Raw genomic sequence first — 18,752 nt, 5'->3', positions numbered from 1 at the left:
GGAAAGCAGTACAAATGGAAAATTTTAGCATGGAATGCTTTAAGAAGAAATGAAAAGAAATGGACTTTACAAGAAAGTCAATGGTTTGACAGAAAAGAAGACTGTATTGCGGATTTTAAGGAAAAAATGAAAAATGGTTACGACATTGCAGACAGCTGGGGATCTGAAGAATACATATTAAAACGTAGGGTTATGCCGAAAAAGTACTTTCCACAGACCTTAAGAGAATATAATTTGTAAGGTTCAAGTTGACACCAAAGGGTTTTCCAAATCCCGCCCACGGAGTGGTCATATATATATAAATGTGCAATGTAGTAGATAGACAAAACATTTTGCTTAAAGATGGCTGAACAAATGGTAATGATGGAGCTTCTTACAGGTGATTGTGGTAACGAATGCAAAGGGATGTTGAAAGAGAAATTGAAGAAAAAAATCGCAATCGTAATTCCTAGCTTTTTTGCGATTGTACTTATCATTTCTTTGTGCGTCGCTGTCAGTGTCTTACACGAGAAGAAAAAACTTACGCCTGTAGACTGTGTGTTACGCCCTACACTGGAAAAAGATGTCATTAAAACATGTTCCTACGTGGATCGGTACCCCCTCTCCAACGAAGTATATGCCATGATATGTGCCAATGACACCATACAGATTGACATACGACGATTTCAGTCCGGAAAACCGGGGAACGAAGGAATTACTTTGAGTAAAACACAGTGGCAGTACCTAAAAGCATCCGTAGATCACATGGATGGATCTATTTTAAAAGCACAAAATCATATATAAAATGTTGCAGGAATAAAATGTAGAATTGTCAAAGAAGAGGGACTATGGACAAGACGGTGAAACTTTCAGACAAAATAACGATCATCCTTATTCCCTATGAAGATCGGAAGGGGGAATGGATGACCATGGCTTTGGACAGATATCGTTTCAAAAGAAGAATAAATTATATTTCAAAAATTCTAAATCCTATACTGGAGAAACATTTAAAAAACACAGACGCCAATAAGGATCTGTAATGCCGAAAACTACAGTCAGCGTGTTCTACAGATTTCTACAGTCAAGTCTACAGAAAAGTCATATTCAAAGGGGAGTCTACAGTCACTGACGCCATGGGGGAGTCTACAGTCATGAGTCACGTGACTTAAAGCATATATAAACTTGTATCATTTTGAAAATTTTCATCAGTCTTCAGCGTATCTCAGATAGTATCTTGTGGGAAACCTTGCCATCAACAAAAATGGAGCAAAAACATCAAGACTTGATAAAGGCAAACTACTCGACATTGGTGAAGAAGATGATGGCTGTTCATGTTGCGGGGCATCTTTACACCTCAAACATAATTACCGATGAAATGAGACAACAGATAGACGCTGAGAAAACCAGCTATGACAAAAACAGGAAATTGATCAGCATCATTTTACGTCGAGGTCCGAGAGCTTTTATGGGGTTTAGAACGGCATTGATGAAAGCCAATCAAGCTGACTTATCCCGACTCCTGATGAATAAGGATGATGACACAAAGTCTGAGTACGAAAAGAAGCTGGCCATGGCAAGATCATTAGTCGTTGGTACTAAAGAAAGAAGTTCAAGAAACGCTGATCATCAACAGTCTCAAGAGCCAAGATGTAGAATAAGTTTGGACGACTTTAATGACCTATTCCTCACGGTCATGCCTTTCAAGGGGGAGATTTACGTTCACATCCGTCACCTCACAGAATCGCATGGCCGTTTCATTGCCACCAAGAAGGGGGTTACCTTTCCCTTAGCCCGTTGGTTAAAGTTTGAATCTCTTTTACCAGATATTCAAGACTACATAGACAACACTGGAAAAGAGGACGAAGAAGCACAGTGGCATGTTGGTGGTGGTGTGTTCGTGTCATTATCACCAGGCTATCCGACAGTGGACATAAGACACTTCTGGAAGCCAGACAATGTTCAAGAGCCTATACCTACAAGAAAAGGTGTTACTCTGAACAAAAACAAATTTGTCAGACTTAGAGATGTTATCGAGGAGTTACATGGATATGTTCCAGAACTAAAGGACGTTGACTTTTGCATGCTCAGTGAGTCTCATCAAAATCAACTAGGAATGTTAAGCTGTCCCGAATGTACCCCTTTTGGCTACGACCCACAAGACAACATGTCAATGGAATGTAACGCGGGGGATTTACCAGACATGGAAACCATCGAGAGTGACCTTGAACGACAATGAACACTAAAAATGATTAATGATATGAATGTAACATATGTATATACTTATGACTGCCGTCATGAGAAAAGGGCCCTTATCTTTTGACGTCACAATGCTCATAAAACGACGTCAAAGTCGCGGTATTGTAAACACGGAAGTAATTTTTGTTGACTGCATTTTGTTTTGTAAACAAGAAATAAAATTGAATTTCAAAGTGTAACAAAAATTTGAAGCTTGATGCGGACATTTTTTAAAAGGAATATGGTATTATTACAATTTAGTACGTAAATTTATTCATAATTTTGATTAAGTATTTAATTTGATGTTGATATACGGGACATTGGACATGCACATTGCTAGCTCTGGAACAGCGATTAAAACTTTGTCTATGCATGACTAAATTAAAGATGCTGCATATTTGTTTTCTGAGCAATTTACAAATGCTTAAATTTGAATTCATGTTAAGAAGTCTAAATATTAAAATGTATATTCGATATACTTGCGATATACTTGTAATTAGCGTTCTTATAAGCGCTACTTTTTTTTCCTGAAAATGTATACCATAATTTAAAACGTACAGAGTGTATTCAGCCATTTTAATTTTAATCCATAGTTAATCATACTGATCTGAGAGCCATTCGGTGTCCCGTTGATTAAAAAAGGAGGGGGGTAAGAAAAGCCAAAAAAATCTCCGAACAAAAAGACCGGTTAAAATTAAAGCTGAGAAACATAATCCCTCTTTGATTGAATAAAGATACTGGTAACATGGGAGATCCAAACCTACATCAATTAACAATAAATAAATTTTTTAACTACTAAGTATATTAACAGTATTAGAATATGCTAAGGAAAAAATACGGATGATGGGGATGCCACGAAAATTTTGCTAAAATAAATTTTGTTTCAAAAACCAATTTAGAATGATCAAATAAATACATTCAAAGGAATTGTGTTGTAGAAATACTATTGTTTCAAATTTCGGAAATTGCTCCAATGAAATGAATGGATGAAAGCCTCCTGGAACCTATATTTCAATATGTTAAGAAATTAAATACAGCTATTTTAGACTTTTCCCAAAAGCATGATACCCAATGTTTAAGAAATTAACAACATTACATTAACAGTGATATTATGAATGAGGATATTTATAAACAAAAAGGGAAAAAAAACTATAGATTAAGCAAAAACACGTACGTATTTCTGGATAATATCAGATATATGGTTACATCTCTTGAGAATATATTCACTGAAAGAGCAAAAAGTACGCGACAAATTGTTATGGGTGTATTTTCCAAAAGTTATGAAAATGTTTCAAATCTTTAAAAACTTTTATGAGCGTGAAAAATATATCACTGCCTACTGAATTCATGATATGAAATAAATAAGTCACATTTTGCGGTGAAATCTTCAACTCTGATACATGTATCAAAATACCCCGCATATCTCGACATTAATTTCTTAAAGTTCCGTTGAAAACCAGATAAGACTTTATATCACAATCCTAACATGACTCTACGGAAAGTAATTAATAAACAAACACAATTTTTTCTTCTTTTAAAGAAAATATTGGCAATTACATTCGCGCGCAAGTAGCAACGGGGGTATTGGGGTAGGGATTTATATTGAAAGTTCGGTCCCCCCCACTCCCCCATATGTAACAATATACACACTTTTTGTTGCAGTAAAGTCAAATTCGTGCACTATAGGGCAAAAGAATAATGCAGTGTATTATGTTTGATTAAGAAAAATTGATACTGAAAGAAGACTGAACCTACCCCCCCCCCTCCCCAACGCGAATTTGATTCGAGTTTCGACACCCCCTTTTTTTTGGTTGATTTTTTTAAAAGGTAAATTAATATTTTTTCTGACTAAACCCTCCCCACTCTTTTCAAACGAGTTGTGCGGGAACCGGCAAAGGCACGAGTCAAAAGTTTTTTTTTTGGTGTTTTGTTTTGTTTTGTTTTGTTTTGTTTTTTTTTTTTGGGATATGTTTGGTTTGTTCTGAAGTAATAACTAAGGAAAAATTGGTTTGCCTAAATATTTTCAGCGAAAGAGAGTCAAATTAGAGCGGTATATTATTACTTAATTAACAGCATCGCCTCATACAAAAAGCATTAACGTATGTTGGACGTAATTGTTCATTACTGGATAAGACAATCGCATCGAAATGTATCAAGTTAATAAGCCATTGTCACGGAGGAAAATGAATAAATGACCGTTCGTGGCCGTAAAAAAATTGTTTTGCTTGTCAAAGAAAATTTGGTGGTTGAAAGTGCTTAAAAAAATAAAGCCCCCCCAACTGAAATGGCTTCCTAAAGCCCTGCCGTTCTTGCATAAAAATACAGTGGACTTTCAGGTATCCGGACGCCAGATATCTGGATGCTTCAGTATCCGAACGATTTTTCATCGGAACGAACGTTTTTAACGTTATTTTGTCTTGTTTAACTGATAATTCAGATATCCGGACGCTTTACATATCCGGACAAATTGACTAGGAACCAAATCGTCCGGATAAATAAGGCTCCACTACCAGTATTCATTCAGTTTCAGTTTCAGTTTCAAATAGATTTCGACAAAATTTAAATGGAACTGTAATTTCGCAAAGAAAAGTCAAGCACCTTTTTGTTTACATATAATAAAAAGAGACAAAAACAGCACAATTCCTATCTCTTTGACTAAATTATACAATATTATGCATAAATATTTTTTTTGAGATCATAGTTAGCGGTCCTTGTTAGAAATATACAAATGTTGTGTTCAAGTGAAACAGGGTACAGGTGCCACAAAATAAAAAAAGGGGGGGTTAATGTGCAGAAATATTTGTATCCTATTTTAATTGTGATTTACTTTAAAAAAAATAAGAAGTTAAAAGGCGGTTTCAATATGAGGTATAAATTCAAAGAAAGTTTCAATTTAAGGTACTGTATATAAATAATTCATTTCTCCTTTATTTGCCTATTTACTACGTTTCTATACTCCATAACTAAGACAGGCGACGAAAATGAATTGTATAAACAAGGGAAACCTAGAGCTTTAAACATTTTTAATAAAATATTCAAAAACGTAAAAATTTTAAAATCCGCTTGCATGGAAGAAGGAAACGTATAAATTATTTTTTTCATGAATGTTTATAAAAGGAATAAACGTTTTTAAAAACAAGTTTACGTATCTGAATTTATTTCTCAATTGAATTTTTCGGTGATACATAAAAAACATTGGGTATTTTTTTTTTATCATAACAGTTAAAGGGAATAAAGTTACGTGCGTGTGTGTTGGTGAGGGAATGCTGTCTCACAAGATTTTTTTTAATATCGGGATCGATGTGCTTTTTGCGAGGGGTGTTCCTTTTTGCGCGCGGTGTCCTTTTGCATGGGGTTCTCTCTCCATATATATATAATTCTTTTAATCTTAAATGTGCTTTATATATTCTATAAATTGAATTCGATTATTTTATATAAAAAGAATAACATGAGGATTTAAACAAATATTATTTCCCTACTAATTATGTTATAAACTGTTCCTACATTCTGTCTAGACCCCCCCCCCTTTTTTACGCAATTACTAGATCTGCTCTGAAATTAGCATGAAAATAGCAATAACCTAGGAAATCCCTTTGGAATAGTTACATACTAGTCGCTTGGAAGAAAAAAATTTAATACTTTCTCATGTTTTTAATTCTGAAAACGATTGAAGTTATTCAAATAACATCTAATTTTAAGATTTTTTGAAAATTGAATTAGACGCAGGCGACGTCATAACGTTTTCAGTGAGTAACGTCAAAGTTATTTTTGGAGCGCCTCACTAAAATGCTCATAAAATACCGAAAAAGTGAGATATTTTCAAAATTTAAGTATATTTGCATTCAGAAAGAGTCCGGCTATCAAAATTTACCAAAAAGTCAATTTGTGAAAATTTGACCTTAAGGGCCCTTTTCTCGTGACGGCAGTCATATATTATTGATTGTGCATCAGTTTTTGTGTTATTATTTCATTCTAACAATATCAAAATAAACTAGTTCAAAACGTACGATGTTTTTTTTTTACAATGATATAAAAGGGAACATTCGAAGAGAAATTGTTAGTATGTTCCAATATGTCGGACTATACGGATTATTTAAGAGAGCTCTACTACACCCCCGGTAAACCGGGTGCATATGCAGGTCCTGAAAAATTATATCAGGCTGTTAAAAAGGAAGGCAAATACAAGATTGGTAGACGGAGGATAAGACAGTTTTTAAACAATGAAGATTCTTATAGCCTGTATAAACCTATTCGTAAAACATTTCCGCGTTCAAAGGTGATAGTGAACACAATTGATTCTATGTGGGATGGGGACTTGGCAGACGTTTCAAACATTGCATCCCATAATGATGGTTATAAATTCCTCTTAGTGCTTATTGACATATTTAGCCGATATTTATTTATTATCCCCTTGAAAAATAAACATCACCAAAACATTGTTGACGGTTTAAAATCAGTTTTCCAAAGAGGAAGAAAACCTAAGACCCTTAGAACAGATAAGGGTAGTGAATTCAAAAATCGTTGGGTAAAGACATTTCTGAAGAAAGAGGGAATCAACGTCATGTACACTCAAAATGAAACAAAGGCAAACTATGCCGAACGGGAAAACCGAACCTACCGATTTGTGAATGTCTTGCAAGACCTGGTGAAAAGTTACAACAATAGACCTCACAGATCATTAGGGGGGAATGCCCCAGTTAATGTAAACCAAGAAAATGCCGATGAAATAAGACTAGCGGCTTATCTGTCGACGAATAAAAAACCAAACCTGGCAAAAAATGATCTGAACAAGCCTAAGGACTCGAGCAAAACAAAAGTGCCCAAAAAAATAAAACCCTTTTTCAAATTAAAAATTGGAGATAATGTCAGAATATCACAGCTAAAACACCCTTTCCAAAGAGACTACCAGCAGAAATGGACAGAAGAGTTTTTTAAAGTGAGTGAAAGATACAAAAGAGGCCAAGTACCTGTGTACAAAGTAAAAGATTTGGCAGACGACCCTATAGAAGGTACTTTCTACGAGTCTGAGCTTCCAAAAGTCGTCAAGTCAGATGATGTTTCTTATAGAGTGGACAAAATACTTAAAAGAAGACGTCGTGGTACAACCAAGGAAGTGTATGTGAAATGGGAAGGATGGCCAAAGAAATTTAATTCATGGATTCCAGAGAGTTCTCTCGAAAAACAATAAAAGCCACCATTTTCTACAAATTGCCTTTATTCAAGATGAGCGTTCGAATGGTATTGACGTCTACGGACAGCTCTGAATATTTTGAAAACAAACCCCATTGCTTCCGAGTTCATTTAAATAAGCAGATTCACTTTGACGGATATTGGACTGTTGCCCTGACAGAATTTTCTACAGAGAGCTGGATTTCATCTAAGAAGGAATCAGAATTGTTTGTGTGTTGCGATATTTGTGAGGAAACAATTATTGGGGGAAAAGAGGCACCCCTCCTAAGACGCATATACTTGGGAAAGAAACCAGAAAATATCACTTACGCACTTCCTTATTACATTCCAGTTAAAACTGGCCAATTACAGCAGATTGCTATATATATAACGGACAGAGAAGGAAATTTAGTTTCATTTTTAAACGGACCGGTGACTGTAACACTTCATTTCAAAAAGATTCCTTACGTTTTATGATGAATAGTCAGACTTACGTCAGCGATCCCAGACTATGGGAAGCTTTCTACAAGAACATGGCGGAGAAAAAATTCAACCCGTACAAATACAAACCAAAACAAATCGGGAGAGGTGTGAGAAGTTACAAGTCTTATGTCATTCCACTGAGACCTCACTCACAGTTAGAATCTGTAGATAACAGCCCTCAGGTGACCCCTGTAGCTGCGGTGGAGGAAAGAGCTAAAGTGGAACATGCCAAGGATGTGAAAGAGGGAGCTCCATTTGTCAAAGTGAAGGGAAGTATAAAAAGGCCACGTTCGGACTCTTCTGTCATTCCTTCAAAGAAATTGAAGCCAACATCTCAAACTCCGAGGAGAAAACAGGCATCTAAACCCAAACAAAGAAAGACCACCGGAGAAAAGAAAAAGACGTCTGTTAAGAAACAGCGACGAGTACCAAGCAAGAAAACACAGTCTAAGAAAAAGAAAGAATTTAATATTGATAGCTACAGAAGTATCTTCAAGCTGTAAAAATGGCATTTTTAAGCAGTGATAATAAAGACATAGCACAACCAATGGAACTCTCCCTTTTTGCATCCCCCACAAACCAAGTAGCGGTCGAGAAAGTGTATTTTACAGAAGCAAGACCAATTTCTAGCATAGGAGTGTCTGACACACCCATCGAGATCGTGGTGTCAGGCTCAGGAGCAGAATACATTGATTTAAAAAGAAGTAAATTGTACGTAAAAGCCCGAATTCTGAAAGCAGATGGATCGCCACTGGCAGCAAACGAAGAAACTGGTGTGGTGAACTTACCTCTACAAAGCATGTTCTCCCAAATGGATGTCTACTTGAACAACAAATTGGTCTCTTTCAATACCAATAACTACCCGTGGAAGGCTTATCTCAAAACAATTTTGTTCAGCGGGAAAGACGAACTCAATTCACAAAAACAATCTGAGCTGTTCTTTAAAGACGAGGGGAATCTTGGCGACGCAAATGCATACAACGGAGGCAATGCCGGTCTGGTCCTGCGGTATGGTTACACTCTGGAAAGTAAAGTCTTTGAGCTGGAAGGAAACCTGATGGAAGATATCTTTGATATAGATAAATACTTGATTAACGGAGTAGATATCTACATCAAACTCTTTAGATCCAGTGCCCCTTTTGTCATCATGTCTGCCACTTCTGCACCTGCCTACAAGTTAGAATTACAAGACGTCGTGTATAAAGTGGCCAAAGTACGTGTTGATCCAGGTGTTTTGCTCAACCACAGTAAACAGATCGAATCCACCCCTGTGAAGTATACCATATCAAGAAATGAACTAAAAATGAATACCATACCCAAAGGATCTACCGAGTTTTACTGGGACAATATATTTCCACAGGCAGTACCCGATCGAATCGTGGTGGCTCTGGTGGACCAGAAAGCTGTGAATGGGGATTACGCAGCCAACCCCTTTAATTTCGAGAATATGGGATTAACAGATATCGGGATATACGTCAACGGAGAAAGCGTACCTGGAAGACCACTGAAGACGGACTTTACGGCAGGACATTATTCAGCCGCCTATTCTCGTTTATTTGAAGCCTCTGGGAAATGGAACAATGATGCTGGACTGATTATCTCTCGTGATAATTTTGGAAATGGATATTCACTTTTTGTGTTTACGATAGATCCTTGTGGATTTGGAGAAGAGTACTTAAACCTGATTCGTAGGGGAAACACCAGACTGGAATTGAAATTCAAACAAGCAACAACCAAAGCTGCCAATGTCATTGTATTTGCAACTTTTTCATCCCTACTTGAGGTTGATAAATCACGTGACATTAACTACATTCAACCATGAATTCAACACATCTGTTAAACATGGTGAAGACAGATCCTTGCTTAAGACGTTACGTAAAAGGTGTATTTGCTAGTAATACATTGCCTCAAAGAGTTACAGAATTTCCAAGCGCCTTTATCGTCAATACACAACCTTTACCATTACCCGGAGAACACTGGGTGACAATCATTGTGTACAGTCCATTGCAAGCAGAGTTCTTCGACAGCCTTGGAAGATCCCCAGCAGATTACAGTCAAGATATACAAAATTTTGTAAAAACGAACAGTGTAAATTGTCGTTTCAAATCCGTTCGACTTCAACCTCGAAATTCCGATTTATGTGGACTTTATGTATTAGTATTTCTAATTGCAAGATTGTGTTTAAAAAACTCGTTCAATCATGTGTATGATTTATTTTCTAATGACATTCAATCTAATGACGGTTTTGTAAAAAGTTTTATGCATGAATATTTTATGTATCATTAAAAATCATGAAAAGTATATACGGGAGTTATTTTATAATTGAATAAATATTTATATGTGTGTGTGACATTGCACCTAACTTCATTTTGAAAAAGTCTGGCGACTGAGAAACATGGAAACAGAGACTACGAATAAATGGTGGAACAATCGTTCCTTGCTACCTTTTTCTGCACCTACCACCATTTTAATATGTGGTAGTACACAAAGCGGAAAAACGCATTTTACTAAAAAACTTTTACAAAACGCTAATGGTATGTTTTCCATACCTGTGGATAGAATAGTGTATGCTTATTCTGAACATCAACCTATGTTTGAGGAAATGGTGCAGACGATACCAAACTTATCATTACACCAAGGATTGCCTTCTAAAGAAGACATAGAACAGTACACCGAGGGTATGGATCACATGGTACTGGTGCTGGATGATCTCATGTTACAAGTTGCACAATCTCAGGACTGTGTACATCTGTTTACGGTGACATCTCATCATAGAAACGTGAGCACAGTGATGTTGTCCCAGAACCTATATCCTCCGGGAAAATATGCCAGGACCATTTCATTGAACTGCCTCAATATCATTTTGTTTAAGAATTACCGTGATTCTAGACAGGTCATCACCTTTGGATCTCAGATATTACCAGGACAGGTCCCCTTTTTCAAAGCGGCATACGAATCCGCAACTCGACCAAATTTCGGTTACTTGCATGTTTGTTTAGAACCAACACAAAACAGAGAGTATCAACTAAGGTCTCGTATCCTCCCGGGGGAGGAGATGATCATTTACCAACCTATATAAATAAGAATGATTTTGTCTTCTCTACTCATTATTTAAACATGAAGCAAACGGTGAAGAAACACGAGGCTTTTTTAAAATTTCTCTTGTATGCTGACAGTGCACAGCAAAAAGTACTCGTTAAAGCCTTGACCAGTGAACAGTATGATGTGCTTAGTGAAATAGCACTTAACATTTATACGGGGACTTATCCTTTACCTAAAAAGTATATAAACCAACTGAAACCTTACGAATCACACATTCGATCTCTGGGATCCAGAGAAGTCAGCAACCGAGAGAAACGTCGGATATTACTCAAACATACTTCTTTAATATCGCTTTTAATAACACCTATTGTGCAACATTTCCAAAGAAAATGGCGAGGGAAATGATACTTGTGCCGAAACTGAAATATGAACATTTACTTCAAAAATTGGACCATGCCAAGGATCACTCGACTCAAGCTATATCCGAGACCGTCCAGACCTCGAAGCAAATTCACGAAGATAGAAGCCAGAATTGCAGCGACCAAGTGGATGACAACCACCTTTTACAAACTGGCACTGGTTATGTCAGTAAGAAAAAAGTCGGAAGACCTCCTGGAATCATTAATGTTCGACGGAAAAAGAAAAAAATTCCCTGGCTTACCTATTAACAATGTTATAACAATGAACAAAAGTGTAATGTGGATCATTTATTTGTAATTGTCATTCAATAAAAAGATAACATTAAAAACTTTGTTTTTTGTTCACAATTAAAATCCAAAGGGCAACGTGTCTAAGTTGGGAAGAATTCTCCTTTTGGTGTACACCATTTTATAATTTTTAGTTTCTACTCTGTTTAGCAATTTCCTCTTTCTACTGTCTCTGGATATTTTACAAGGGTTGACAATTTCGATTTGTCGGTCGTGTGAGGTACAGATGATGGACTTGATGGCATCGAAATTGATCAGTTTTGAGTTGGCCCAGTTCAGTGTAAATCCTCTAACTTTACATTCTTCTTTCCCCGACAACGTACGATAAGCATAATTCTTGGGACCCCCCGAGACAAATTCAACAATGTAACCATCTTGTGGGGCGATCTCGTTAGTCAACTCTCCCAAGTAATTACCAATGGGTAGATAACTCAAGTCGTCCGACTTTTTAGCCTTAAAAATGACACTGTCTGTATCAAAATACAAAACATTCTCGTTTAATTTGTCAAGAACACTGTATAATTTGAGTCGAGCCCACATGGTGGTAAAAGAAGCTAAGAATATGTTGGTTTTGTTATCGAACTGAGTAAACAAAGGGTTGTTACTCCACTCTAAATGGAGTATGTCTCTTGAAACAATGTGAAAATTGTGTGGTACTTTTGTTGGATCTGAAAGCATCTGAAAAAATTTTTCGGCTTCTGCTTCGTGAATAAACATAGACTGTTGCATGCCTAACCTTTGACCAAATTTACCCCAAAAGCTATTTAAACAGAGTTTTGCTAAGCATCGCAAACCGGGATTTTTTTTGATTTTGTTATAGTCTAATTGTATGCCTTCTTTTTCTTTGTATTCCCTGATGTATTTCCATTGAGCTTCTTCCGTAACGCATTCGGCTGGAAATCCCGAAGCCTCCTGTTTGATTTTTAAGAACATATTTACATATTGAGCAAACAATCCTCCCTCACACGACTCGACTTCGTATTTTGACGATTCGGTAAAATGATAGACCTCATAAATATTTAAAATTTTGTATCCTTTAGACGTTGCCGTTTGAATTTCGGGAGTACACCACGTGCCCGTGATGGCTCTGTCTTCTTCAGTACATGTACATTCACTCTGATTTTCACTGTCCGCACATGTGCGACACAGTGGAAACTTTAATTTTCCATTCGAGTTATAAGGAAGTACAGGATGATAAAGTTTTCTAGGAGGTAGAATTTTAATTTTGGCAAGTCCAAAGTACTGTGACAAGTCCTGGAAATTGTCCGTCACAATGGTAGGATGACCAACGGGGTAGCGACAGTATTTGTTGGTCCAAGGATAAAGACTGGTAAAGTCGTAATACTGTATGGTTTCGTCTTCTCCTGCTTTGTAATGTAGTTTAATGGCATTGGTTCTGCCACCAAAAAAACTGTCCCGTGGGTCGAGTCGGTCTTGGAGATCTAGGGTCGACACAAACTGTTGCAAAACCGCATTCTTATCCAACTGATATTTAAACTGATGCTCCCATATAGTAACCAAGCTGTATCCCAGATTTTTAAGTTCTTTTTCTCTGTTTATTGTCATATCGTATAATTCTTTGATAGTTTGATTGGTGGAAGGATGTTTGGTGTAATTTCGGTCTTCTGGGAAACAGGAGGGACAGCCGTGGAACACACAACCTAGTTTTGAGATACAAAAAAAAATTAAACATTTATGTATTCGTGGTTAAGTCCAGGTACGCCGCCGCCGCCCCCCCCCCCCCTCCAGTTTAGGGGGAAAGGGGGTAAATGTTAGATATAAAAAACAGAACTATATTGCCAGGGCTTACCATAAAATTCGTAAATGGTTCCTTTTCCGTTGGGACTCTGTACAAATCCGTCGCATCTATAATTGGTCCCCGGGACATGATATTCACCCCCGTTGAGAGCGTGAGAAATGCTTAAAGGATTTCCCCGTTGACGACTTTTTTCCATTAGCCATTCTAACCACTGAATGGAAATCTTGCTATAATTGTCGCGTTTTGTATAACCTTGAGAGGGCACAACTGCTATGGGACTCTTGAAATGCCGTCTTCCTATCTGTATATTTTCCTCCTTCCTCAAGTCAATTAATGACGTCCACGAATCTTCGATGTTGATCACTTCTATTCCCTCAAGCGTGTGGACGTCATACCAAGAACATTCCCCGTCTTTGGTGATTTCTATCTTGTACTTTCCTTTCAAAAATAAAGATTTAAATATCCCCATGCACACGCTTGCAATGGTGACGTAATCAAATGGGTCGATTCCAAACGTGGTACTTTCCTTGACGGTTCCGTCTGCTTGTGGAATGTGTTCTTTGACGGTCGTCACCTTGATCATTAAATTTCGAAATTCCAGACAGCCCCGTCTCAGTATGTCAACGTCCGAGCGACAATATTGCAACATTTCTTCTCGAAAATTAAAGCTTTCGTTCTCTTTCGTTGCATGCCATTCTGCAAGCTTCTTCCGCTCCCCAGTCGACATGGCATCGTATCCGTAATATTTTAATTCTGGATATGGCCCCACGTAATTTTGATGGGCTTTGGTATTAAAAAAATGGGGAAAGTAACCTTTGCAGAGTTCCTGTAGACCAAAAGCTTCTGGTATTTTAGCTAGTTTCATGGGAAGGAAATTGAGGGAATCCACAAAAGTTAAATTCAGTTTTTGGGCAATGTGCATGTACATGATTTTGGAACCATTGTATATGATCTTGCTAGGTCGAATGGAGTGTCGGTCAATAAGAACTTCTAAAACGGGATACAGGTCAAAACTTTTGGCATTGTGTGCAACTAAAATCGAGTCCCTGCAGTGTTTACTGGTAATGTAAGCACAAAACTGCTCGGCCGCGCTGTCACCAGAAAACACGAGTTCCCTTTTTCCACAAGTGTCGGTACAAGGGGGAAACATATATTCTCCTTTTCGGGTCCGGGAACATTTTGTACATCGTTTTCCACAATGATGACAGGTAGCACCCTCCACTAGTTCCATTTTTTCGCATTTGTGACAAGTGGTCTGTAGTACGGCAAAGTTTACTTTATGTTGTTGTAGACCGCAGGACGGATCTCGACAGTTTTGACAGAGTCTGCAGTTTAAGCACTGGCGTTCCTCCTTAACACAATGGCGACATCTGATGCAAGACGGTCTGTATCCTTTGTCGCAATGATAAATGTCATCTTGACGCGTCTCAAAATCGTAGAAAATAAATTTCTTGTTTCTCTTTTCCATATCACACGTATACGATTTCTGATAACAATTGTGTTCCCCCGTTTGATATTCCCGACAGTTGGGGCACTGCCACTCTTGACAAATATGTAAATGGGGAGAGCGCTTAGCACGTTCCAGAGTGACTCTACAATTTTTGCATTGGTAAAACACGTCACAGGCGGGGGGATAACTCTCTTTCTTGACAACTCTTTGTTGTTTGTGTCTCTCAAAACACGTCCAAGACCGACAGATCCGACCACAGGAACGACAACCCATTTGGACGTCTGTTTCTGGGCAGTTGTCATGTAAACATACTTCACAGGAGGTGGCACAAGAGTGTTTGGATTTATCTTTATACGGTTTTAAACAAGTATGGCAAAAATACGACGCCTTAAAAAATCCTTGTATCCTAGCAATTCCATGCCAGTGTTTTTCCTGTTCCGAATCCACGTGATACAAATAGAGACGAGGCTTACCCTGATCCTCTGTGACCCTGACAAATTTGTTTCCAACGGCAGAGGACACGACGTTGATCGAGACATCAAGTAAATTTTCAAAAGGTTCGATATCATTCAGACCTAAATACCTGTCATTGGGCACATCGGCTTTTTCACATAGCCCCATGGCCAGCTCCGTTTGCATTTTTTGTCTCGACGTTTTCAAGATATTGTCATAATATGTTTGAGAAATAGTGCGGTGTTTGAGGGCGTGATCTAGCATCGTTCCAGGATCATTCCTCACTAAATTATTCCATGTTTCCGTATCTACTTTCTTACACGTTTTTAGAAAACACAGACCGATGGAAATGGCCATACATAAATTGTCATTATTTTGAACGTGAAAAAGTGATTTTTTCCTTTCTATACTATTTTTAGGACCGAAAAGAGTTGTAATGGGTAATTTTCTAGGGTTACCTCCCCCTTTAGGTAAATCAATGGACCCGATGGTGACTAGCAGGTTTTCATCTACGGGTAAGCTTTCGTTCGAATTGAGTACCTTGGTGATCTCAGACATGACCACATCTGCATTCAATTTTTCCCAGGACTGCAGCGGCACGACGATAGGATTGTTTAAACTCGGATGACTTAGGACCACCCTTCCCAAATCCGCATCGTGACCCTTGGCCTGCGACAACAGGTCGTCGAACATCTCGTGTAATTTGTTTTGGATATCTATTAATTTATCCCCCCTCCACTGTTCATTGAATTTGACCTTGAACGTGGTGTCGCGGGCCAGATTTTTCTTGAAGGTCCTGGTATCTCTCTTCCAGATATAGTAAGGTTTTGCTAATGTGTCCTTAGAATCAGAACTTTCCCCACCGCCCCCCACCTGTCTACTTGTAGAAGGTTGATTGCCATCATTGAGAGAATGACACTTTTTTTTAGGAGGAGACTCCATATCAGAGAGAACCTCCTGCCATAAGTCGTCTATGTGCTTTTCCCATTGGAGTTCTTTTAACCGGTTTTCAACCTCGACATCACCGACCAAACCATTGGCTGCTGCAAAGAACTGTACGGTGTCTGGGTCGTTCAAGGAGTCAAGGATTTCTTTCAATAAACCGCTGTCTGCCATCTCTTAATTACAAAAATATATATATATATAAATTTATATCCATGTTATAGGACAAAAGGTATATTTGGTTTGATAAATATTTGTTAAGTGGAATTGAAAAACCAGTTAAACATTATTTTTACAGACAATGTAATGTCACAATTATCAGAATATCCATTTATCGAACTTGAGTACATTAATAAAATAAAGAAAGCGAAATAGAAAGAATATTTTTTATTGACAAAATTCCTGTAACATAAATTCTAAGTATTTCCTAATACTTAACATATTTTCAAAGAAATGACATTAGGTTAAAACAATGTTAAGTTAAAATAAATATACTATCCTAATAAAAAAATTTATAAATAGCATATAACATGCTTAATATAGACCTTGTACAAACTTGTTCTTTAAAAAACTTTTATATCAATAAACCCAATTGATAATCAAAAGAATTTCTAGCTAAACAAATGTTCAAAAATATTTAAAACCCACATTGTTATTAATAGCATTACATCAGGTTTATAACATTAAGGATTGTAATCTATAAATATTGGATATTAAATATTATTATATAGGAATACGTTCTGCAACAATTAACCCTAATGTCATAACTTAAACATCACATCACAATAATAATAAGCAAATGATCAATGTTAGATGTAAATCACAATTATCAGTTTTTTTAAAACAAAAAAGCTTAAACATCATTTAACATCAATTGCACATCACAAAAATTACCAAATAATCACTGTCATATATATGTAAATCATAATAATCAACAAATAAAGGCAGGAGTTAAAATTTTCCTTTCATCAGTATTCAAGTAAAAGACAAACTGTCGCATAAAATAAAAATAACAAAAAAAATAAAAAACATTAACAGCAACCATAGGAAAACACAAAAGAAAAACTAACGAGTCAATGTCCTTAACCGATACCATTGCTCTGTACTACATGTACATTCATTAAAAAAGGTAAAATGTCATTATCAAATTTGTTATTAAAAAAAATGTGAAATGTCATTTACAAATCTGCTTTTAAAAAAAAATAGGGAAAATAATGAAAATTAAACAGTCAAAAAGTCCCAAACTTTATGCTTTTTAACATTCAAAAAAATTCTGTCATCAAGAATTCACAACTTTAATCTGTTGTCCCTTAAAAGTTATACAGGTGAATAAAAAATTAAGGATTACACAGTCATAAAATATTTAAATCCCTTCAACACTTGTACAAGTCAAAAGAAAAAAAATTACTTAATACAAAGTCATCAAAATTTCAAATTTTCATAGAATTATTTCAAATCTTCATAGAATTATCCTTTCAAAAGTACAGACTACACATTCATCAAAATATTAAATCTTTTAACAAAAACCAAGAAAAATCATCCCATCAATAAAAGCACGAGAATTTATAACTGGCTTTCAAACATTAGTTTCTTTTTTGCTGATTTGCTTCTAGTAGTTGGTGGAGAATAATGGACTTGTCCCGGCTGAGGAGCGGGGACTTGTCCCGGCTGAGAAGCGGGGGTTTGTTGTCCCTGCTGTGGAACGGGGGCTTGTTGTCCTGGCTGAGGAGTGGGGGCTTGTTGTCCCGGCTGAGGAACGGGGGCTTGTTGTCCCGGCTGTGGAATAGGGGCTTGTTGTCCCAGCTGAGGAGCAGGGGCTTGTTGTCCCAGCTGTGGAATGGGGGCTTCTTGTCCCGGCTGAGAAGCGGGAGCTTGTTGTCCCAGCTGAGAAGCGGAGGCTTGTTGTCTAGGTTGCTGAGGTGTGTCTGTGTCTGCTGAAGTTGTGTATGATGATGGTGACAGCAAATGCATATCAGAAATGTTAAGTGCTGGGCAGCAGCGATTTATCCAAAACTTGACAAGTTTCCTCAGCCCATAAAATATTATTAGGGCTGTAACTGTTACTGCCCAAATCAAAAATCCTAAATAAAAGAAAATTTAAGTAGATATACATGCATCAACTATCAACAGAGTATTTAAATTCTAGCACAAAGTAATTTATACTTTAGTATATTTATTTTTAAGTGAGTTTATCTTAATTTTTTCATTTGCCTATTTTGTCTATAATCCTTGTTCCTATTAAAACACATCTTAATTTTTTTTAAACAGATTGAAATAATAAAACAGTTAAATACCAGTTGCCACTTCGCTGAGCAATGACTGTGGACCAGCTTCTAAAAAAAAATCATTAAAAAATATTACAGTAATTTTAACTAAATATTTCAATGTTTTTTATGTAACAATTATTTTCTGCTTAAATTTACAAACATATCTTTTAAATTGTATCTTCGATGGAAAAAAATATATACCTACTAAAGTACAAATCTGTCAATGAAATTGGCTAAAGATGAATGATACCGACATTTTTCAAAAA

At 36.8% G+C, this 18,752-nt stretch overlaps 4 protein-coding genes across 4 annotated transcripts in view; 3 read left to right on the top strand and 1 right to left on the bottom strand.

Moving 5' to 3' along the window:
• LOC134229902 (uncharacterized) overlaps positions 1-2,257 on the top strand; it is a 2,332-nt gene extending 75 nt beyond the window's left edge. Inside the window, exon 1 of the mRNA XM_062711689.1 lies at positions 1-2,257. This exon is cut by the window's left edge and continues 75 nt beyond it. Within this exon, the coding sequence (XP_062567673.1) occupies positions 1,241-2,215 (975 nt within the window). The 5' untranslated portion in view covers positions 1-1,240 and the 3' untranslated portion in view covers positions 2,216-2,257.
• A 4,029-nt stretch (positions 2,258-6,286) lies between these two features.
• LOC134229972 (uncharacterized) lies at positions 6,287-7,402 on the top strand. The gene has a single exon (XM_062711750.1). It carries the CDS (start codon positions 6,287-6,289, stop codon positions 7,400-7,402), a length of 1,116 nt encoding a protein of 371 aa, XP_062567734.1.
• A 969-nt stretch (positions 7,403-8,371) lies between these two features.
• Positions 8,372-9,688, top strand: LOC134229961 (uncharacterized protein F54H12.2-like). Its single transcript, XM_062711741.1, has one exon. It carries the CDS (start codon positions 8,372-8,374, stop codon positions 9,686-9,688), a length of 1,317 nt encoding a protein of 438 aa, XP_062567725.1.
• Positions 9,689-11,667: 1,979 nt separating this feature from the next.
• Positions 11,668-16,393, bottom strand: LOC134229950 (uncharacterized). Its single transcript, XM_062711731.1, has 2 exons — positions 13,426-16,393; positions 11,668-13,276 (listed from the first exon to the last, which is right to left on the bottom strand). Exons 1-2 carry the CDS (start codon positions 16,391-16,393, stop codon positions 11,676-11,678), a joined length of 4,569 nt encoding a protein of 1,522 aa, XP_062567715.1. The 3' UTR covers positions 11,668-11,675.
• Between the last annotated feature and the right edge of the window lie 2,359 nt (positions 16,394-18,752).

This window comes from Saccostrea cucullata, unplaced genomic scaffold (assembly GCF_032062105.1).
Source record: "Saccostrea cucullata isolate Sc308-1 unplaced genomic scaffold, CSIRO_AGI_Scuc_v1 ctg3843, whole genome shotgun sequence".
In the NCBI taxonomy this organism is placed as follows: domain Eukaryota; kingdom Metazoa; phylum Mollusca; class Bivalvia; order Ostreida; family Ostreidae; genus Saccostrea; species Saccostrea cuccullata.
This window is presented reverse-complemented; position numbering and strand designations above follow the sequence as displayed.

Bases quoted from the DNA above. Each gene is read 5' to 3' on its own strand.
- LOC134229950 (XM_062711731.1), bottom strand. From the start codon at position 16,393: ATGGCAGACAGCGGTTTATTGAAAGAAATCCTTGACTCCTTGAACGAC. The intron at 13,277-13,425 runs GTAAGCCCTGGC...TCTCAAAACTAG, and splicing joins AACCATTTACGAATTTTATG to GTTGTGTGTTCCACGGCTGT.
- LOC134229972 (XM_062711750.1), top strand. From the start codon at position 6,287: ATGTCGGACTATACGGATTATTTAAGAGAGCTCTACTACACCCCCGGT.
- LOC134229961 (XM_062711741.1), top strand. From the start codon at position 8,372: ATGGCATTTTTAAGCAGTGATAATAAAGACATAGCACAACCAATGGAA.